The following is a 23,112-nucleotide window of genomic DNA, read 5'->3' on the forward strand; positions in this document are numbered from 1 at the left end:
AGAAGCAGAAAGCCTGTGAGGGTATCTGTGGGATCCTTAGATCACAAAAGAGCAAAAGGGGCACTCAGGGAGGACAAGGCCATAGCGGAGAAACTGAATGAATTCTTTGCTTCGGTCTTTACGGAAGAAGATGTAAGAGATCTGCCTGTACTGGAAATGGTTTGCTAGTGTGATGATGCAGAGGAACTCAAAGAAATCTCGGTGAACCTGAAAGATGTACGGAGTCAAATCGATAAATTAAAGAGTAGTAAATCACCTGAACAAGGAGCTGATGGGCTGGGAGGGCATACAAGAAGTGGAAGGACAGTGGTCCAGGCTAAAAGAAGTAAAACAGGGCCACAGACCTTTATGTAAGGAGAGTAAATAAAAGCAAGAGAAAAAGGAAATCGATATGGTTCTCCAAGCAAGTGGCTGAGAAAATAAAGGCTAAAGAGTTAGCGTTCCAGAAATATAGAAAATCTCAAGAAGAGGAACACGGGGAGAAATACCGGATGAAACTGAAAGAAGCCAAGAGAGGTACGTCTGGCGAAGGCGCAAGCAGAACAAATGGCTAGAAATGTAAGGAGGGGAGACAAAAATTTCTTCAGGTATATTAGTGAAAGGAGAATGAATAAAAAGGGAATTGTGAGACTAAAAGATACAGCAAACCGCTATGTAGCTAATGATGAAGAAAAAGCCAGTTTGCTAAATAGATACTTTTGTTCTGTTTTCACTGAAGAAAATCCTGGAGAAGGACCACGAGGGAATGGCAAAAGTACACCTGAGAATGGAGTGGATAGAGCACCGTTCACGGAAGAGTGTGTATCAACAACTTGGAAAGCTAAAGGTGGACAAAGCCATGGGACCAGACGGGATCCACCCCAGAATATTGAGGAAGCTCAGAGAGGTTCTGGCGGGTCCTCTTAAAGATTTGTTTAATAAATCCTTGGAGACAGGAGAGGTTCCGAGGGATTGGAGAACGGCGGATGTGGTACCTCTTCACAAAAGTGGTGATAGGAAAGAAGCTGGAAACTACAGGCCGGTAAGCCTCACTTCGGTTATTGGAAAAGTAATGGAAGCGATGCTGAAGGAAAGGATAGTGAATTTCCTGGAAGCCAATAAGTTGCAAGATCCGAGACAACATGGTTTTACCAGAGGGAAATCGTGCCCAATGAATCTCATTGAATTTTTTGATTCAATTCTCTAGTTACCCAATCATCGACGTGCTATAGGCGTAATCTACTTATATTTTAGCAAAGCTTTTGACACGGCTCCCCATAGGAGGCTCTTAAATAAACTCGATGGGCTGAAGATAGGTCCCGAAGTGGTGAACTGGATTAGGAACTGGTTGACGGACAGACAACAGAGGGTGGTGGTAAATGGAGTTTGCTCGGAGGAGGGAAAGGTGAGTAGTGGAGTGCCTCAGGGATCGGTGCTGGGGCCGATTCTGTTCAATATATTTGTGAGTGACATTGCAGAAGGGTTAGAAGGTAAAGTTTGTCTATTTGCGGATGATACTAAGATTTGCAACAGAGTGGACACCCGGGAGTGGAAAGCATGAAAAAGGATCTGGAGGAAGATAGAATGGTCTAAGGTTTGGCAATTAAAATTCAATGCAAACAAATGCAAAGTGATGCACTTAGGGAGTAGAAACCCACGAGAGACTTATGTGTTAGGCGGTGAGAGTCTGATAGGTACTGAGGGGGAGAGGGATCTTGGTGTAATAGTATCCGAGGATCTGAAGGCGACGAAACAGTGTGACAAGGCGGTGGCCGTAGCAAGAAGGTTGCTAGGCTGTATAGAGAGAGGTGTGATCAGAAAAGGAAGTGTTGATGCCCCTGTACAAGTCATTGGTGAGGCCCCACCTGGAGTATTGTGTTCAGTTTTGGAGGCCGTACCTTGCGAAGGATGTTAAAAAAATGGAAGTGGTGCAAAGAAAAGCTACGAGAATGGTACGGGATTTGCGTTCCAAGACGTATGAAGAGAGACTTGCTGACCTGAACATGTATACCCTGGAGGAAAGGAGGAACAGGGGTGATATGATACAGACATTCAAATATTTGAAGGGTATTAATCCGGAAAACAAATCTTTTCCGGAGATGGGAAGGCATTAGAATGAGAGGACATGAAATGAGATTGAAGGGGGGCAGACTCAGGAAAGATGTCAGGAAGTATTTTTTCAGAGAGGGTGGTGGATGCTTGGAATGCCCTCCCGCGGGAGGTGGTGGAGATGAAAACGGTAATGGAATTCAAACATGCGTGGGATATGCATAAAGAAATCCTGTGCAGAAGGAATGGATCCTCAGAAGCTTAGCCGAAATTGGGTGGCGGAGCAGGTGAGGGGAAGAGGGGTTGGTGGTTGGGAGGCGAGGATAGTGGAGGGCAGACTTATAAGGTCTGTGCCAGAGCCAGTGATGGGAGGCGGGACTGGTGGTTGGGAGGTGGGAAATACTGCTGGGCAGACTTGTACAGTCTGTGCCCTGAATAAGGCAGGTACAAATCAAGGTAAGGTATACATATACGAGTTTGTCTTGTTGGGCATACTGGATGGACCTTGCAGGTCTTTTTCTGCCGTCATCTACTATGTTACTATGTAACTTCCATCCAAGGGTACTCAAAGAACTCAAGCATGAAATTGCTGATCTACTGTTAGTAATATGTAACCTATCGTTTAAAATCATCCATAGTACCAGAAGATTGGAGGGAGGCCAATGTGAAGCTGATATTTAAAAAGGGTTCCAGGGGTGATCTGGGAAATTAGAGACCAGTAAGCCTGATGTAGTGCCAGGCAAAATAGTGGAAACTATTATAAAGAATAAAATTACAGAACACAAACATGGTTTAATGGGACAGAGTCAGCATGAATTCAGCCAAGGGAAGTCTTGCCTCACCAATTTGCATGCGACGTGAGAGGAAACAGGGCAGGAAATTATCCATTATTGCTGAAATGTGCAGTGGACAGCGCTGGAGAAAGGCTTCAAGCTGGTCGGGTTGGGGGACCCCAACCAGCCAAACCAGGGGCCCTGGATCCAATTTGGGGGGCCCAAGCCCCCACAGCTACGCCACTGGTTTTAAGTTTATTGAAAATTTATTACCCCACCCAACAGAACAACCGTCTGGGCGGCTTACAATCTAAAAAAGAGGGAAAAGAACAACACAGACAAACATGCAACAGAAGAGTAGGTAAGAACTACAATGTAAAATAGGAAAGAAAGGGGGAGGAAAGAACAGAAGGTAGGTGATAAAGTTTGCCAGATGTCTATAGCCTCATCAGAAACTTTAGGAAAAGGCATCCTGAAAGAGTAACGTTTTAAGTTCAGATTTGAAAAGAGGTAAAGTAATCTAAGATGAGGGAGAAAAGAATTCCATAGCTTGATTCCATAGCTTGGGACCTTGGAAAGAGAACATGGTGTGTCTACTATGCTCACAGAAAATTTCTCTGTGGGTAGGGATCATAAGAAGATTAAGTTGTGCGGATCGGAGTATGCGTGTCTTAGTTACAGAATTAACCACCTCTCCCCAATTGGGTAGAGCAGAATGTTACTTGTTTAAAATACTCCACTGTATATACAGGCATCAAGGAAACAGTGCCTGCTTTTATACAATACAGAGGTGGGATCTGCAATTATGTACATCTTTTATAAAAGACACATGCATCACCAGTCATACACGCACAAATTTACTCCTACTTTCTAAAACGGTGTAACTCTGCATGAGCTCTTGGGTAGATTTCATAAAAAGGCACATGCCACCTCTACTAAATAACTGCAATGCAAAATATGCATTTCAGCATCTTGTTATCAAACTACCCTCCATATGAATACTAGCACTTGTCTAGATTTAGTTGCTTTTCACTACTTTTTCCAATCCAACAGCTGAGCATCACCTGTCTGCCTATTTGGGTGTAAAATAACTCTCCTAAAACTTTAATGATACAGGACTGAACTGGGCATAGTGTAAACCTGAGGGAAAGACATACTTAGTTTGAAAATGGGTCAGAAGATTCCACATTAGTAAAGCTCCCCTTCAGTGGCGTAGTTAGACTTGACATTTTGGGTGGGCCCAGAGCTAACATGAGTGGGCACTAAGTGTGAATAGCGTTTCTTGGGATATCTACTATATAATTTGTACCTCAATGTTCTATGGCTGGCTGGCTGTCAGGGTTCGTAACATCCTGACATCAGCAAGCCTCCAGCGTTTCCTTCCCTCGCACTGTCCCACTGTTGCGTAAAGACGAAATGATGTCAGAGGAGGGCGGAACAGTGAGAGGGAAGGGAATGCTGGAGGCAAGCTGACGTCAGGATGTTACGAACGCAAGCAAGTGAAGGCAACGGAATGCTGGAGGGGAGGGGACATGACCCCAACCTGCCTGCAGGGAACGCTGGATGGGAGGGCAGGGCAGAGGAGAATCGCTGGACATGGAGGGGATGGGAGAATCGCTGGAAATGGAGGGGAGGTCAGAATCGCTGAACATGGAGGGGAGAAAGGAGAAATCACTTCAATGAGAGCCTTAAAAACAATCGCCATTACAAGATAGCCTTGCTAGTTTTTTGAGAAACGGGCCTTTACTAGTTACTAAATAATGCCTTAAGAGTGCACTTGATGATGGATTTTTAAGTAAATAGCCAGCCCAACAGCTGTCCTTTATCAACAAACCACTTATATATTTAATGGAAACAGAGGCATATTATCCCATAAATTAAACTTGACCAGATATGTGTACTATAAGGCAAACATCTCAACACACATCACAGTATCCTGAAAAATAACAACAAGCAAATGGCACATATCCTTCAAACTCTGCTTTGTAACAAATGCCCGATTAAGCTGTATTCATAAAACACGCAAAATAGCATTGAAGTCTCTTTCTTTCCTCTAGCTCTACTGCTTTCTCTCCCTTCTGTGACTGACATTCCCACTGGAAAAAGCCAAGACTCATGTGGATCCCCACATGAACTACATGCACACAGAATCGCTAACCTTGGTCACATACAGAGCACAGACCACCCCTTTCCAACTGCAGAATAAAGGACCAAAAATTAGAAGTCACAGAGATGTCAGGTTACACAGTTCCAGGCTGGAGATATTGGGACAGTCCTGGTTCAGAATTTATAACCAAAAGCAGTGTGGGATTTGCAGTGCTTGATCCTGCCCATTGAAATAAGTGCTGCAGGTCCCATAATGCTGCACCAAGGTGGGGTGGTCAGAAATCCAGGAGTGTTCCAAAATTTCCAGCCTGGAACTGGGTAACCTGTGATCTCTGAAATCATCTTGTAGCACAGCATAGCCCTGCCCTTCCCTACATCCCATACCCCATAGTCTGGCATCAGTCTTGCCCTTCCCAGTCCCCCACCCAGAAGCCCAGACTACTACTACTACTACTATTTAGCATTTCTATAGCGCTACAAGGCATACGCAGCGCTGCACAAACATTTTTTTTAACCTTGGTATTGCAGAGCCTGCAACCTCCCAACAGCATAAAATAGAAGACTGCTTTATTTTGTTTTTTCACCTTGGACACTGCATAACCGACCCCCACCCAGAAGCCCACCAGTATAATAACTTTTTTTTTTTTTTTTTTTCCTGAAGTCTGTGCAAAAAAAGTTTCTTCCAGAAATGTACTGCCCTGGATGAGACCCTGATCAAATGTCCATCCTGGTGCAGGGCTGGAGAGGCAGCCTAAGCTGGCTCCTACCAAGGTGTGTTGGCTGGGGGGGGGGGGGGGGGGGGGGGGGGGGGGGGAGAGAGGGAACGGCTTCACTCCCAATACCGTGTCAGCTGTTGACTCCTAGTGTTGGTCTTTCCTGTTGCAGGTGGTTGAAGCTGAGCTAATGAGAACTACAGCTGTGTGCAGGATAAGTGACGCCTAGGAACCTGATTGGTGATTAGACTGAGAATGGGTGGGCCTGGGCCCACCCAAGCTATGCCCCTACTCCCCTTCACCCAAAACTGGCCCAATACATTTCTATGGGAGAGATTTCCAGCAGCTGCAGCATATAAACACTGATATACTGAAATATAACTGTTAGGGAATTGTCTCTTTCAAACTGACCCTCCCTTCTCTCCAGATACATCCATACCCACAAACAAAACACCCAGACACACATTTACACTGGTTAGAAATAATTCCATGAGGCATGCTTCACATCCTTTTGCCACCCTGCACCGCCCCCCCCCCCCTCCCCCTCCACCACACCCCTATCTCAGCTGGGCTGGCTCTTAATGACGCAGATGTGTATTTCATTGTCTTCGTTATAAATTCACTGAGACTGAACCATATAGTTTTCTTAATGGTTGCTATGTATCCTGACCATCCTACCATTTGCTATGTGCATTGTCTACTAGCTGTGGAAAAGCACAGCGATACCATGTTGCTTTGGAACAGTGATATCTCATGGCTAAACTGTGAAAACAATTCTTTGAAATCCATTGACAGCGATCAGATATATTACCACACTAGGTTTTATTTTATTATTATTGACAAACCGTCAGAATGTTTGGATACAGCTCCATTCAAACTGTCCCATCCCTCTCTCCCTGGCTCAAACAGACACTCCCGTACACACAAACAAAATACACGTGTGCACATACAAAGACAGTCAAATGCACAAAGAATTCTATAAGCCATGCTCTGCATGTTTCCCTCATTTGCCTGATTAACACCACTGTTGCATTGCACACCAATTTCTTTTATGGCATAGTTAGCAACATTGGATGTTTGTATAGCTACTGTAAGCACAACTAGCATAAAAATCAATTTCCTCACAGCACAGAATCGGAGAAAACACCTAGCAGATCTTTTCCATCACATCTTGTGGGATGCTCGGGGTGCATGGGTATGCCTATAACTCAATAAATTGTCAGTTCTTTTAAATTTATTTTTACAAGCTGCATGATTTCCACACAAGATATACATCAACCGTTCTTTTGCAAAAGTCTCTCTCCAAGATCCCTGCTCGTCACCCAATGGCGTAGCTACGTGGGGCCAGGGGGGCCTGGGCCCCCATAGATTTGGCCCTGGACCCCCCCTTGCTGACGACCCTCTCCCGCCGCCAACCCGTCACCAGCTTTTGCTGGCGGGGGACCCCAACCCCCCGCCAGCCGAGGTCCTCTTCTTCTCGCAAAAGGCTTCCTTCTTTTTCTGACGTCCTGCAGAAGCCTTTTGCAAGAAGAAGAGGACCTCGGCTGGCGGGAGTTGGGGTCCCCCGCCAGCAAAGGTAGGCGACAGCAGGTTGAGAGGGTCGGCGGCAGGGAGGGGGGGGGGCAAAGTTGGTGGCGGCAGCAGCCGGACGGGAGGGGGGAGGTCGGCGGTGCCGAACGGGGGCTAAAATGTGACCCCTCACCTCAGGTTCTGGACCCCCCCTCCCGCCGAAGTCTGGCTATGCCCCTGCCATCACCACCATGCTATTCATACACAACAGGCAATCTTCTTGTTCAATAAATCCATTGAAAGTTATATGCATTAAATTGTTCTTTGCATTTGTTCACGCTTGGTACAATAATTGTTTTTTTAAGTTGTTCACATGGTACTGCAGAATTCAACAGTTCATAGCTGAATATAAAATGTAAAAAACAAATATGTTGCAAAGAATGGTGCAAAATAAATACAGAGAAAAAAAAACTCAAGCCACAGGTGTAGCCATTGGGAACCATGGTTTTTGCTAACTTGCTTACATCAGAGGATCATATGACATGTGGCCAGAGGGAGAATGTGGAGAAAGGAAAAACCAAACAGGATGCTTTGAGCATCTGTATAATTCAGGTTTCTCTACAGTAACATCTACACTTACCATTAATGTTCTGGCCACATTACAACCCAGTGTACCAGCTCCTAGCAGAAGACACTTAGTTGACACAACTTTTTCTAAGTCCAGAGAAGGAACCAGCCGCCAACGCATCAATTTAAGATTAAGGTCCACTGATGACTCTGCTAGTCTACAGGGAACATTAAAAAACAAACAAACTTAATGCTTCATGTATGCTGTGATGCACCAGTTTAAAAAAAACAAAAACCTGCCAAATTATTACAGGCTTTGTAGCACAGAACCTGAAAAGTACTATGCCTGAAATAAACTGGTGCTGCTTTTTATTGGACCAACCTAAGTTATTCAACAATGATGATGTATATGCTGCTCAGAGCATCAAGATCTGAAGAAGTGATGTATACTTTAGTCAGAGAAAAGGCACATCATTATCTTTCAGTACTACTTATTTTGGCCAAGGAAACAGGCATAAAAGATCAGCAATACATGAAATCATAATAAAAATGACATGGCCATGGCTCAGCTTTTCCCTGCATCAGTCATCAAACTTATTTCCAAATACCAGACATCAAAGTTGAAATATGAAAAAACACAAGGTTATCAACATTTCATTCTCCATTTTATTTATGAATTTGATACATTAGAATCAAGCAAAGCACTTGTACAGTATATAAATATCCTATACTACGACACCCTAGTCTTCAACAAAGCCTTTTGGGCGGGGGGGGGAGGGGGAGGAAAACTGAGAAGAAAACAGAAAAGAACCAAGAGAAATCATGCCTATGAGCAGTATTTTATTCCAAGCTCAAACAAATCAGTAATGAAATCATGGGAGTCTGAGGGGGTTCTGGAGTTTTCTTGTAATTAATAAAGGCCATGGAATTAAGAACATTAAAAAAATTATATTTAAACAGATGATTTGTATTTTATAGCACACTTATATGGCTATCAAAAATAAATTAAAAGCCCTGAGTTGGGAAACCCCTGGCCTTAACAGAGCAAATTTTTTTCTGGGTCAAACCTTTCTACATATGCTAGAAATAATATGCACTTTCAGCCTCTCCACTACATTTCTGAATATTGCAAAAATAGTTGCCATGGTAACAGTTTTGAATGGCTGCAGGCCTGAACTAGGCGGCAGGAAGCACCAGATTATCATATAAAACATTTCTCTTTCTTCTGCTACTGAGAGGAGGGAAAAGATCAGTTCAGGGAAGGGAAGAGAAGGGAGATTTTGCATGTGAGGACTGGGACTGAATACTTAGGGCTCCTTTTACAAAGCTGCGGAAGTGATCCCTGGCGCGGCAAATACGCCAAAGCCCATTCAATTACTATGGGCTTTTCCGGTATGGCAAATGCGACGATCAGTAGCACAGCTTTGTCATGCCGGGAATCACTAGCACAGCTTTGTAAAAGGAGCCCTTAAAATCTTCATTTATTTTTTTTCTTAATGCTTAATTACAACCATACTTGCGCAAATGAAAACAATTAAATAAAAACTGATCCATTAAGAGGCATATTCATCCATAAAATTGTCCTAAAATATCAAATGGTTGTCTACTTTGAAAACTCACTACAAAAAGTCTCTTGGCCACAACACAAGTCACAGACAAAGCCCAGAAAGTAAAATACCTTTGTGCTCTGGCTCACAGTATTTTCCCTAGCCCTTGAGAACCGACACTAGCGATGAATTTTAGTACAAAGGATTAACAATTATTTCTCAAATAGAATTAGATACAAATAATTATATGGAGATAATGTCATAAATATAACTGTTCATTACATTTGTTCAGCTAGTACCACCTAAGGTGGTATGTACCAGTCTTACATAAGTACATAAATATTGCCATACTGGGACAGACCAAAGGTCTATCAAGTCCAGCATCCTGTTTCCACAGTGGTCAATGCAGGTTACAAGTACCTGGCAAGATCCCAAAACAGTACAATACATTTTATGCTGCTTATCCTAGAGATAAGCTGTGGATTTTCCCCAAGTCCATTTTAATAATGGCTTATGGACTTTTCTATTCGGAAGCTATCCAAACCTTTTTTTAAACCCTGCTAAGCTAACCACTTTTACTACATTCTCTGGCAACGACTTAGACCTATGTTATATGGGTTTGACTCGCTACAAATTTGCATTGAAACAAAAATATTAGACGTACTTATAGTTTTACACCACAAACCTTTTAGGGTCCATGCATTCACTGAGATTTACCATTCTGGGGCCCATCCCTCCTTTTTGGTTCTTCTCCCACCCAACAGCTTTTGGGCAATCTGTATAATAAACACAAACAAGAACAAGCAACTCTAAATAAAGTGAATAATGACGTTGGTGAGCAAAATACAATAATATTACCAATAAATTTAATATGAAGGTTAACCTACAGAAATTTAAAAAACACTGTTGCTCCAGAATGAAAACCTGAAAAAGTAAAAATTCAAGAAATACAATTTTTAAAGGAAAAAGTTTTTTTTCCAATTGAAACCATTAGGTGCCAACTTTTCAAAATTTGTTTTGTTACATTTGTACCCCACATTTTCCCACCTATTTGTAGGCTCAATGTGGCTTACATAGTGCCAGAGAGGCATTTGCCGACTTTGGTGTGAACAAACATAATGTGGTTTGTGGTAAGATAAAGTCTGTGTGTCAGAAGTCACATTAGGGATCATAGAGCGGAAGAGTTGTGTTTATGTTCATTACATGTTTTGATTTTCTTGTGTAGCTGAGATCAGGCATTTAAGTTGGATCGGTGGGGTATTCCTTTTTGAACAGGGTGGTTTTTAGTATTTTCCAGAAGTGTAGGTAGTCGTGCATCCTTTTCAGAGCATTTGGTAGCTCATTCAACAGTTTTGTACTTATGTAAGAAAAGCTGGATGCGTAGGTAGATTTGTATTTAAGTCCTTTACAACTTGGGTAGTGTAGATTTAGATAGGTTAGTGTTAATTTGGATGCGTTTCTGGTTGGTAGGTCAGTCATGTATCCGGGGGCTTCGCCGTGGATGATTTTGCGAACGATTGTGCAGATCTTGAAGGCAATGTGTTCCTTGATTGGGAGCCAGTGTAGTTTTTCGCGGACGGGTTTTGCACTTTCAAATTGCGTTTTTCCAAATATAAGCCTAGCTGCTGTGTTTTGAGTGGTCTGAAGTTTCTTTAAGGTTTGTTCTTTGCAGCCTGCATAGATTCCACTGCAGTAATCTAGTTGGTTTATTACCACTGATTGTATCAGGTTGCGGAAAATCTCTCTTGGGAAGAATTGTTTCACGCGTTTGAGTTTCCACATTGAGAACATTTTCTTTGTGGTGGATTTCACTTGGCTCTCAAGTGTTAGGTTACGGTCCATAATAACGCAGAGGATTTTCAGGCCGTCTGATACAAGGAGGGTGTAATCTGGGGTATCGATACTTGTGGGGTAGTCCGTGCTGTGTTGGGAGGATAGGATGAGACAGTGTGTTTTCTCTTTGTTGAGTTTAGTTGAAATGCATTTGCCCATCATTCCATTATGTTTTAAGCTTAGCTTGATTTCGTTGGTGATTTCTGATTGAGGGTGCTAAACACAACATAAGTTACCCCTCCCTAGACACAATGAAGGAGCTTGCCCAACTCTGGGGATGCTCAGCACCTACTGGAACCCACAGAGCTGGCAAGTGGAATATTCAAAATCATGTTATTAGCGCTAACTAAAGCACACAGCAAAACGTTGTCTTATGATTTTAAGGAGCCATGAAAGAATCTGGAACAAAGACAGACAAGATCAAGACCAAGATCTATTCAAAGACTAAATGCTAGAAGTGGACTAGAAGGCACAGATTCATCTTCAGATGAAAGGAGCAAACAAACAAAATGACTTCTCAATAAAGAACATTTTAAACACCTACGGGGTCTTTTACTAAAGGCGCGCTGGCGTTTTTAGCGCACGTTAATAAGCACATGCTAAACACTAAAGACGTCTATGTATTCCTATGGGCGTCTTTATCGTTTAGTACGTGCCTATTTTTAATGTGTGCTAAAAATGACAGCACACCTTAGTAAAAGACCCCCTTAATTAAGGTTATCCCATGGTGGTGGTTACAATTATTACCCAAATGCAGTGGTTCCCAAACCTGGTCCTGGAGGCACCCCAGCCAGTCAGGTTATCCACAATGAGAGAGATAGTCTAGTCGTTGAGCCCGTAAAAACAGGCTAGTAAAGGAATGGGGGGGGGGGGGGGGGGTTTGAAAGGCCCCCTCCGATAGGTCGCCGCCGCCCCCCAGAGTCCCCTCCGCAACCCCTCCACCCAGGCTGGGTACCTGGCTTCATTATTCAAACCGCTGGAACGCAGCACACAGCTCATCTGAGCTGCCGTCGGCCTTCCTTCATCTCTGCGTGTGTTCCGCCCTCGTGTGACGTAACGTCGGCGAGGGCGGGACACAGGCAGGTACATACAAATGGTACACACATACATACAAATGGAAGGAGTTGAAAATTTAAGAACCCAAAAAAAGGAACATAATTTTCAAATGAGATTACACATCAGAAACAGAGGGACACATTTTTCATTGGCCCTCTAAGCTTTTGGGCTTCTTCTCATTTCCAGAATAGAGAATCCTATTCCTTGCTCCTCTAGACTTGTTAATGTTTCTGAACACACAGGGCCCAATTTACTAACTGTGGCATTTAGGACGATCTTATAAGGAGGCACCTGGTTAAAGCATCTTTTAAGGCGCCTATGTTAAGGTTATTTTATAAAGAGAAGTAGATGCCTATAGTACTTTCATAAGTGGTAGTGCAATACTGTGAGTGAGGGCGGGCTCGGAGCCCAGATAAAGTGATACCACACAACAGGTTAGGGTGAGCGAAATTAATGTTTATTAAAAGGTATTGGAAAAGGCGGTCCTGTTTAGTTCACAGGGGAAAGAGGAATCAAATGCAAAACTAGGGCCCTGTTTACTAAGCCACGTTATAGGCGCGTCTTGTACGCACGTTAACCATGTAGACACCTACAATAGCCCTATAGATGCCTACATGTACTAGTCCACTGCATGTACTAGTCTCTTGGTAAGGCAATACGTTCACTTAACTCTGGCCTGGTTTCTAGAGTTGTAAGTACAGGTCTTTGTACTTCACCAGCTAGCCCACCTCAGGTCAGATCCAACATGCAAAGCTACAAGGTCCAAGTTAAACTTGGCCTACCCGACTGTTACGGTTCCTTTCCGCTGGTACGTGATGGGGGCATATGCAGTAGGTCTCCACTCCTTTCCTCTGGGCCCTCTTAACCCCAGAGTTTTTTTTTTTTTTAACAGTTCCTAGTTTCAGCTTCACCCCTCCCATCTCACTTCCTCCCTAGGCAGGGCTTGCAGTACCTGAGGGATCATTCTTAGGGGTGAGGGGCAGTGTTCTATATAACCCTTCAAAGGCATGTGCAGATATTATAACAATCCTACAGCTGGTAAGTGGCCGCACCAATATTTTTCAAGTATGCACGTAAATTATGTGTGTACTTGGGTGAGCGCCATCTAAACTCTACCCCACGCTTGCCCATCGGCAATGTACACACCACAAAATACACATTTTTGTGCTAGCTAGTATTTTAAAAGAGGTAATTTATGCTCATATGTGACCATATCAGTCCATAAGTGACAAATATTACCAAAGTGGGTGTGTACGCACCTTTAAATAATTATTAGTGTTAACTATCAGTTAACCTGGTGCTTTAGCAGTCAGCATACTCTAATTTCCATATTAACTTCATAATGTTAGAGGGGGAATAGGCAGGGAATGCACCTTACGTTAGCTGTGCTATGTCATCTGCTGTGTTAATGCTACCTGAACAAGTATAGCTAAGATGCTTATTTTCAAAGTAGATGGATGCCTCAAAATGCCTAAAAAAATGTCCATCTGCTAAAAACATCCAAATCCCGATTTTGGAAGTCATAATCTGGATGTTTCACACTGCAGTTTGTCCAAATAGAAAGCGGGTGTGTTGCGTGCAGGTCTAGGGAGGGCCCAAAAGTAGGTCACCCAACAGTAACTTTCCAATGAGAAGACACATCAATGTCTAAAAAGTATGTTTTTATCTAGACCTGTTTTAGTAATGTCCAAGGTACAGGAAGGTGTTCTGATTCAGCAATTCAGCACTTGGGGGTGGGGGATTAAAGCAGGACTCCTCCTTAATCCTCCACAAATTGCTGTCACCCTCCCTCTCCCCTAAAAGTGAAACCAGAAAGGAAAACAAGGTTTTATGTCAGCTGTAGGTATTATGGCCATTCTGAATAAAGCAGCAAATAGGTCAGAGCAGATATATTGTGGTTATGCAGTGAACTATAAACGAAGGGACACATGTTAAAATCCCACTGTAACTCTTTCTGATTTTTTTTTTCTGGGGTCCCCTCTAGGAACACAAAAATACTACTTTATCTAAAGATATATGACACATGAAAACCTGAAGGCCACTGAAGTGGTGTACATTCAGGTACACATTTGCAAAAAAAAAAAAGCTACAGTAGTATTTGAACCTGTGTCTCTTGGTTTAGTCTACTGAACTAACCACTAGGCTAATTCTTGGTTTTGCAGGGACATCTGTGTGGCAGTTTTCTAAGATTGCTGCCAGATATCCCTGTGCCTTGCTCCCCCTCACCTTAAATTTATTTTACTGCATTTCTATCCCACATTTTCCCAAGAGCGCAGGTTCAATGTGGCGTACAGTAGCTCAAGAAAAATTACAATAAAAGAAAGGTATAAACATTGGAAGACAGAGTTTGGATGAATAAACAGAAGAGACATGGGAAGGAAAAACTGTCCAACAAGAGCAAGTGGGTTAGAGTCCCACTTCAAACTGCAACGGGAGAGAGTCAAATGGTGAGGTCGTTAAGGAATAGGTTTTCATGAATTTAGATGTTTCAGTTTGTAAAATGGTTATTCAAGATTGACATCTCCAGCATAAGAACATCCTTTTTATGTATTTTCAAACAGGAAATCCGGATGTTTATCCTGGTCAAGAATAGATGCGAGATGGACTTTTTTTTGGACATTATGCGCATGACATCACCTGATCACCTTCACACTTCTTCACCCTCCCCCCCAGTCCCGCCCAACACTAACCACTACCTCCAGGAATCTCCAGGCTGTTGACCCTCCCACATTATCCTCCACTATCTCTAATCTCCTCCCTTCCATCATGTCCTCCGAGTCTGTCGACAAGGCTGTCTCTGCTTACAATGCCACTTTCTCCTCTGTCCTGGACACCCTTGCACCATCCATCTCCCGTCCCACAAGGCGTACTAATCCCCAGCCCTGGCTGACCCCTCGCATCCGATACCTTCGCTCTTGCGCCCGCTCGGCTGAACGCCTCTGGAAGAAATCCTGCACCCATACCGATTTCATTCATTATAAATTCATGCTTTCCTCTTTCCAGGCCTCCCTATTCCTTGCCAAACAGGACTATTACTCCCAATTGACTAACTCTCTGAGCTCTAATCCTAGTCGTCTCTTCGCCACCCTTAACTCCCTCCTCAAAGTGCCCTCCCCACTCCCACCCCCCACCCCCACGCTCTCTGCAATCACTGGCTACTTCCACAACAAGGTGCAGAAGATCAACCTCGAATTCACCACCAAGCCCCCTCCTCCTCTTCACCCTTTAACCCACTCCCTCAACCAACCAACCCAGGCCTCCTCCTCCTCTTTTCCGGATATCATCGAGGAGGAAACCGCCCACCTTCTTTCTTCCTCGAAATGCACCACCTGTTCTTCCAATCCCATCCCCACCAACTTAACACCATCTCTCCTACTGTCACCTCCCCCCCCCCCTCTGTTATATCCTCAACCTCTCTCTCTCCACTACAACTGTCCCCAACACCTTTATGCATGCTGTAGTCACACCTCTCCTCAAAAAGCCATCACTGGACCCTACCTGTCCCTCCAACTACCGTCCTATTTCCCTCCTACCCTTCCTCTCCAAGATACTTGAATGCGCCGTTGCCTTGATTTTCTCTCCTCTCATGCCATCCTCGATCCGCTTCAATCCGGCTTTCGCCCTCTACACTCAACAGAAAGGGCACTCACTAAAGTCTGTACTGACCTGTTCCTTGCCAAATCCAAAGGTCATTACTCCATCCTCCGACCTCTCCGCCGCTTTTGACACTGTCAATCACAACTTACTTCTTGCTACACTATCCTCAATTGGGTTCCAGGACTCTGTCCTCTCCTGGTTCTCCTCCTCTCTCTCCCACCGTACCTTCAGAGTACATTCTCATGGATCTTCCTCCACCCCCATCCCGCTCTCTGTTGGAGTTCCTCAAGGATCTGTCCTTGGACCCCTTCTTTTTTTCAATCTACACCTCTTCCCTGGGCTCCCTGATCTCATCTCATGGTTTCCAATATCATCTTTATGCTGACGACACCCAGCTCTCTCTCTCCACACCAGACATCACTGCTGAAACCCAGGACAAAGTTTCGGCCTGCTTATCTGACATTGCTGCCTGGATGTCCAATCACCACCTGAAACTGAACATGGCCAAGACCGAGCTTATTGTCTGTCCACCCAAACCCACCTCTCCTCTCCCTTCACTCTCTATCTCAGTTGATAATACCCTCATCCTCCCCGTCTCATCTGCCCGCAACCTCGGAGTCATCTTAGACTCCTCCCTCTCTGCGCATATCCAGCAGATAGCCAAGACCTGTCACTTCTTTCTCTATAACATCAGCAAAATTCGCCCTCTCCTCTCTGAGCACACCACCCGAACTCTCATCCACTCTCTCATTACCTCTCGCCTTGACTACTGCAACCTACTCCTCACTGGCCTCCCACTTAGCCATCTATCCCCCCTTCAATCCGTTCAAAACTCTGCTGCACGTCTCACCTTCTGTGTGGACCAATATGCCCATATCACCCCTCTCCTCAAGTCACTTCACTGGCTTCCAATCAGGTACCGCATTCAATTCAAGCTTCTCCTACTTACCTACAAATGCACTCGATCTGCAGCCCCTCATTACCTCTCTACTCTCATCTCCCCTTACGTCCCTACCCGAAACCTCCGCTCACAGGTCAAATCCCTCCTCAGTACCCTTCTCCACCACCGCCAACTCCAGGCTCCGCCCTTTCTGCCTCGTCTCACCCTATGCATGGAATAAACTCCCCGAGCAATACGCCAAGCCCCCTCCCTCCCCCATCTTCAAATCCTTACTTAAAGCCCACCTCTTTTAATGTCGCATTCGGCACATAACCACTATACCTCTACGCAGGGAATCTAGTCTGCCCCAACTTGACATTTCGTCCTTTAGATTGTAAACTCCTTTGAGCAGGGAATATCCTTCTTTGTTAAATTGTACAGCGCTGTGTAACCCTTGTAGCGCTCTAGAAATGTTAAGTAGTAGTAGTAATGACATCTCACTTCTGACTTGGATGTTTTTTTTTCAAAAATGCCCCTCCACGTTTATTGTGTTATTTACTACTCAGAACATAGTAAGCATGTTGTCTCTAAGGGCCCCGTTTACTAAGCCACACTAAGTGCACTAGCAGTTTTAGTGTGCGCTAATGCTAGAGACACCCATAGGAATACATGGGTGTCTCTAGGGTTAGTATGTGCTAAAAACAATAGTGCGTCTTAGTAAACAGGGCCCAAAGTTAACTATAAGGGAAGAAGCTGGGAATGAGGTTTTTACAGTTACCACGTGTTAAACTTGGCAACTAAACCATACCATGTTACAAGTTAGCAAATAGGTCCTACGGTGTTTATGTACATTCATCACTTGGTATACCAACTTTTAAAATAATCACACAAAAGCACTTTACAAATACGAAATGAAAGAGAAGAGAATGTCATTAATTGATAGGATAGAAAGACAGAAAAAGAACAGGATTAAGAAAAAAAAGCAGTAAGGAAGGAGAAAAGTAGGCAACGTTTAATGTCAGGTTCTGTGGCATCATAGGGAACCCCCATCGCGCATTAACTTACATTCTGCAATCTGCCCTTAGTTTTGCAATTTTAGCATGCAAATTCTAGATAGGACTTGAGCCCCTAAATATTAGAAATATATTTCATGCAGTTTTCATATATTATCCCCTGGATTCTATATAGCGCGCCAAGACATCTATAACAATGTGCATAACTTAATGAATACCGATAACAGCACTTAAGCAATAATGAGCACTAATTGGCACTGATTAGAATTTAGGCGCACAAGTCGATAAGTGTATTCTGTAATGTGTGCAAAAAAAGGGGCATGGTTATAGATGGGGGAAGGGCACTTTTGTGGGGGTTCTGAAATTTACACGCCTAGAATATGGCTCAGTGCACCTAAATCTATGCGCTGGGATTTACACCATGTTTTCATTGGTGTAAATGGATGCACATATATTTAGGTGCTGAAATACCAACTAAGCATATTCTATAAACAGCACCTGAAACAAGACACTGATTATAGAACATGCTTAGTCGACACTGATTTCAGCACCGATTTTTTATTTTTTTTTGTGCGCCATATATTGAATCTCCCTCTATGAGGGTAATTTTATAACAGGGCCCTAGGTAAATATAGAGGACTTCTTACCCATTCGTTTAATTATTTACTTATTAGAATTGATATCAATGAAATGCTTTGATGTCCCCATGCATACCCCCACCCTCCCACTCTGTCAGACTGTCAAAGTAATGCTTTGATGCTTCTCTTATATATACTACCTGCTACCACATTTGCTTATTTCCGATCTGACGAAGGGCAACCTTTGAAAGCTAATCAAAAAATGTATTAAGTTATGTCCAATAAAAAAAGGTATCATTTTCTTTTCCATGTTTTATTTTGTTTGATTTCTATTGATAACCAACTTTATAAAAAGCTATTGCTGAACATAGAACATTTTTACCTACAGAAATAGCTTTTCATATTACCCACTTGATCATGCTTTCAGAGAGGTCTGTGAAATTTTTAGCTCACTATGGAAAGTCTCAATTAATTTATTAATCCTACACATGCACCAAATAGGGAAGGCATGAGGAACATGGCTCATGTGTTATCTGTTGCCTCTATGTGTATACCTACCATGCCAAACACAATTCCATGAAAAATGCTTAATAGAGGGCAACTAAATTAATACCACAGATATATCCTTAAGTTTCAGATTGATTGACCAAGAAATTGTATTTTTTAGGGGTTAATTTTATAACCTGCTGGTAAGCATTTTGTACATAGACCCCTTCATTAAGCTACAGTAAAATGTGGCTTAATGTGGAACTTTACCGTGCAGTAGCCGCAAATTTAACATAGCAACCACTGGGGGCCTTCTCTGCATTTCCTGCTTTATGTGCCGCATTAAATTTGTGGATACCATGTGGTACAATGCTTGGACTTAATGCGGAAGCACTTAACCCGGGATTCTATACATTTTGCTGAGATTTCTGCGCAGAAATCGAAGTGAATTCCATAACAATGCACATAACTTAATTGGTTAACAAGCTAATCAGCACAACTGGATGTTAATTTACAGCACTAATTGGCATTAATTAGAATTTACACGCAGTACCCGCTAAGCGTATTCTGCAAAGCAGTGCGCATAAATTCTAATGCGTGCTGCTGAAAAGGGTGTGTGGCTATGGGTGGGTCATGGGCGTTCCAGAAAACTACACACTGGGTTATAAAATGCACCTGGTCTAACTAATGTGCTATAAATGGTCAGGCCTAGATTTAGGCGCCATCATGGCCGCTCAGCGTATTGTACATACCGCGTAGAAATTTAGGCTTATTCTATAAAGTATGCCTAAATTAAGTTGTAATGTATAGAATGCGCTTAGGTAAAATTTCATTTCAGCACTGAATTTGTAAGCGCGATATATAGAGTCCTTAGCATGCATTATTTGTAGCATGCTAAATCACAAAATGCCTTCCACACCCATTCCCCATCCCCAATAAAAAAAGCACTTAACATATAGTTTACTACATGGTAACTGCAAAAATATCACAAAACCTCTTACCAGTTACTGCATGGTAAAGGCCACAGAAATACACGTGAAATTATTAGTGTTATATATGCGTAAAACTATTTGCTAACAGCTCTGTAAGACACAGGTTTACCTGGAACGAGTGAAGGCATCCCAGGGTAGGGTTGTGACTTAATTACGTATGTCATAAAATACAAAAACATATACCCCCAAATTCTTTATATGGCACCCAAAATTGGGAACCAATCCAAGATATGTGCCCAACTAAATTAGCTGAGCTAATTATTTCTAATAACTGAGTGCTAATTGGAAGCAATTTGGAATTTGCACACACATCTTGCTGTGTGCTATAACAATGTGCGCAACTCAAAAAGGGGACGTGGCCATGGTAGGTACATCAGCGAGGTCAGGGATGTTCTTAAAATTTGATGCAATTGTTATAGAATACCAGGGATTGTCCTGGTGCCCAAATTTGGCTCTGACTGCTATTCTATAATGGATGCTCATCTTACAGAATAGCATTGGGTGCTGACTTTTGAGCACCATTTACTGACTTCTAGTTCTTCCTGGCCATGGTTTGTGCAAGTCTCCAAGCAGGTGTAACTGTGTGCAGAGACTTCCTTTGTTAAAATGGATGTAACCTATGTGCAAAAGGATGGTGCTCTTATGTCATATCACCAGAACATCTCAGGGCAATAATTGCCTAATTACGTATGGGGGAGGGGTGGAATACATTATGCACAACAGAATTCCTTATTTTGTTTAAAGATGTAGATACATAATTCCTTGCATTATCTAATTGTGTATGCATGCTCTACATTATAAGTAAGGCTTTTGTAACAGGGTCATTCTGATTGTCTGATTAGTAAAAGATCATACGTACCAAGAGATTCAAAATTGCTGAAATTGAAAACCTCATTACAACACATTAAGAGCCACATTCACAGATTAGGCAAAAGTAGGGCAAAGAAAAGAAAACTAACGCATAAAGCTTTTAGATGATTTTCCTTGCACAAGTTTGAAATAGGAATTAAAGCCTTGGGAAAAGATACACCAACAATTTCTCTAAGGGACAAATATGCCACAATTTTTTTTTTATACAAACAAAACCACTGAATTAAACCTCTCTTGCTAAAGTGTTACCCTGCATTTTGCAAAACTTGTTTTCACATATAGCTCTCTCTGTGGCATTATATAGGAAACTGGATAGTTTAGCTAAAGATTTGCTATTTCAGTATTAAGCAATTTAAAATGTTTGCAGGATGTTTATGCACTTTTCTCATTCTTATCCCAGCGGTTTCCACTTGCTTCTTTGAGTTTCAAGCTCAGTTACAGTTAACCTGACTAAGGCACTATGAGCATCATCTTAATAGCAGCCTACCTTGCACCACCTCATCCTGCAGCTAGTCCAGCCAGTGCAGATACACTCTGGGCTGAAGTCAGACTACAGTTCTTGTGGGAACAAAGAGCAAGTGCATGATGAGTCTAGCCACCCCAGGTGATGCACTCCATCTCCCTTGCTCACCCAAAGGCTATAAAAAAAAAAAAAAGAAAGAAAAAGGATCCCAAGCAGCAGAAGCTAGTAGGGATGGGCACATACACAAAAAAAAAAAAAAAAAAAAATGCTTGTGTTAATTTTTCATTGTCAAACAAATGTCATTATGAATGCACACTATGAGCTGGATTCTATATAAGGTGCGGCAAGTAGTGCGTGTTAAATTGTGCATGCTACTCAACTGAGTAATGAGCCAATTAGTGATAATTGGAATTCACACACACTTTAGGCATATTCTAAAAAGAGGTGTGCGTAAATTCCAACACGCGTAGCTGAAAAGGGGGTGCGGCCGTGGGTGGAGTGTAGGCGTGTCAATCAAAATTACGTGTTACAGAATTCAGGAGTATGTGCATACATTTAGGCGTATTTACACCAGATTTTCAGCGGCATAAATGGTCGCACATTCCTCTGGCCTATGCACTATTCTATAAACCGCATCTTACTGCAGACATGGTTTATTGAATACGCTATGCACATTACTCCAAAGTGCTTACATTTTAGATGTTATTTACTGAATCTGGCCCTATACATGGAGAGGCATAATCGAAAGGGACGCCCAAGTTTTGCTGAGGACATCCTCACAAAATGTCCCGGTGGAGGGGCGGGGAAACCCGTATTATCGAAACAAGATGGACATCCATCTTTCATTTCGATAATACGGTTGGGGACACCCAAATCTTGACATTTAGGTCGTCCTTAGAGATGTTCATCCCTAGACTTGGTCGTTTCTGGTTTTCTGCGAGAATGGAAACCAAGGATGCCCATCTCAGAAACAACCAAATGGAAGCCCTTTGGGTTGTGGCAGGAGCCAGCATTCGAAGTGCATTGGTCCCCTTCAAATGCCAGGACACCAACCAGGCACCTTAGGCGGCATTGCAGTAGACTTCATAAATTGCTTCCAGGTACATAGCTCCCTTATCTTGTGTGCTGAGCCCCCCAAAACCCACTACCCACAATTGTACACCACTATCATAGCCCTTATGGGTGAAGGGGGCACCTAGGTGTGGGTACAGTGGGTTTCTGGTGGGTTTTGGAGGGCTCACATTTACCACCACAAGTGTAACAGGTGGGAAGGGGGTGGGCCTGGGTCCGCCTGCCTGAAGTGCACTGTACCCACTAAAACTGCTCCAGGGACCTGCATACTGCTGTGATGGACCGAGTATGACATTTGAGGCTGGCATAGAGGCTGGCACAAAAGATTTTTAAAGATGTTTTTTTGAGGGTGGGAGGGGGGGGTTAGTGACCACTGGGGGAGTAAGGGGAGGTCATCCCCGATTCTCTCCGGTGGTCATCTGGTCAGTTCGGGCACCTGTTTTGTGCCTTGGTCGTAAGAAAAACAGGACCAGGTAAAGTCGTCCACGTGCTTGTCAGGGACACCCTCCCCCCCCCCCCCCCCCCCCCTTATGGGTCGAGGACGCCCATGTGTTAGGCATGCCCAAGTCCCACCTTTGCTACACCTCCGACACGCCCCCGTGAACTTTGGTCTTCCCCGCGACGGAAAGCAGTTGGGGCTGCCCAAAATCGGCTTTCGATTATACCGATTTGGGCGACTGTGAGGACGCCCATCTTCAGATTTGTGTCGAAAGATGGGTGTCCTCTTTCGAAAATAAGCCGATAGTAACATAGTAATTGATGGCCGATAAAGACCTGAATGGTCCATCCAGTCTGCCCAACAGTCACATTCAATATCAATTCAAGATTAAGGGGATGTTTTAGAAAGCTGTGCTAGCGTTTTTAGCTCACAAAAAATCAGCAGATGCTGCAGAGGCCCATTATATTCGTATTTGGCATTCCACTAAATCAAAAATAAGCGTGAGATTATATACGCACATGGGGGGAGGGGGGTTGGAATTCTGTATAGGGAAGTCAAAGTTAGGCCTCAGAATGATGTGTGCTAAGCAAC

At 43.3% G+C, this 23,112-nt stretch overlaps 1 protein-coding gene across 2 annotated transcripts in view; it reads right to left on the minus strand.

The window, feature by feature from the left end:
- The window catches only part of ATG7 (autophagy related 7), a 337,049-nt gene that overhangs the window by 274,879 nt on the left and 39,058 nt on the right, over positions 1-23,112 (minus strand). For both annotated transcript variants that reach the window (XM_030205749.1, XM_030205748.1), the window contains exons 10-11: positions 9,929-10,019; positions 7,770-7,914 (exon numbers count right to left, since the gene is read on the minus strand). In XM_030205749.1, the coding sequence (XP_030061609.1) occupies positions 7,770-7,914; positions 9,929-10,019 (236 nt within the window). The remainder of the gene's footprint in view (positions 1-7,769; positions 7,915-9,928; positions 10,020-23,112) is intronic.

This window comes from Microcaecilia unicolor, chromosome 6 (assembly GCF_901765095.1).
Source record: "Microcaecilia unicolor chromosome 6, aMicUni1.1, whole genome shotgun sequence".
Taxonomy (NCBI): Eukaryota; Metazoa; Chordata; class Amphibia; order Gymnophiona; family Siphonopidae; genus Microcaecilia; species Microcaecilia unicolor.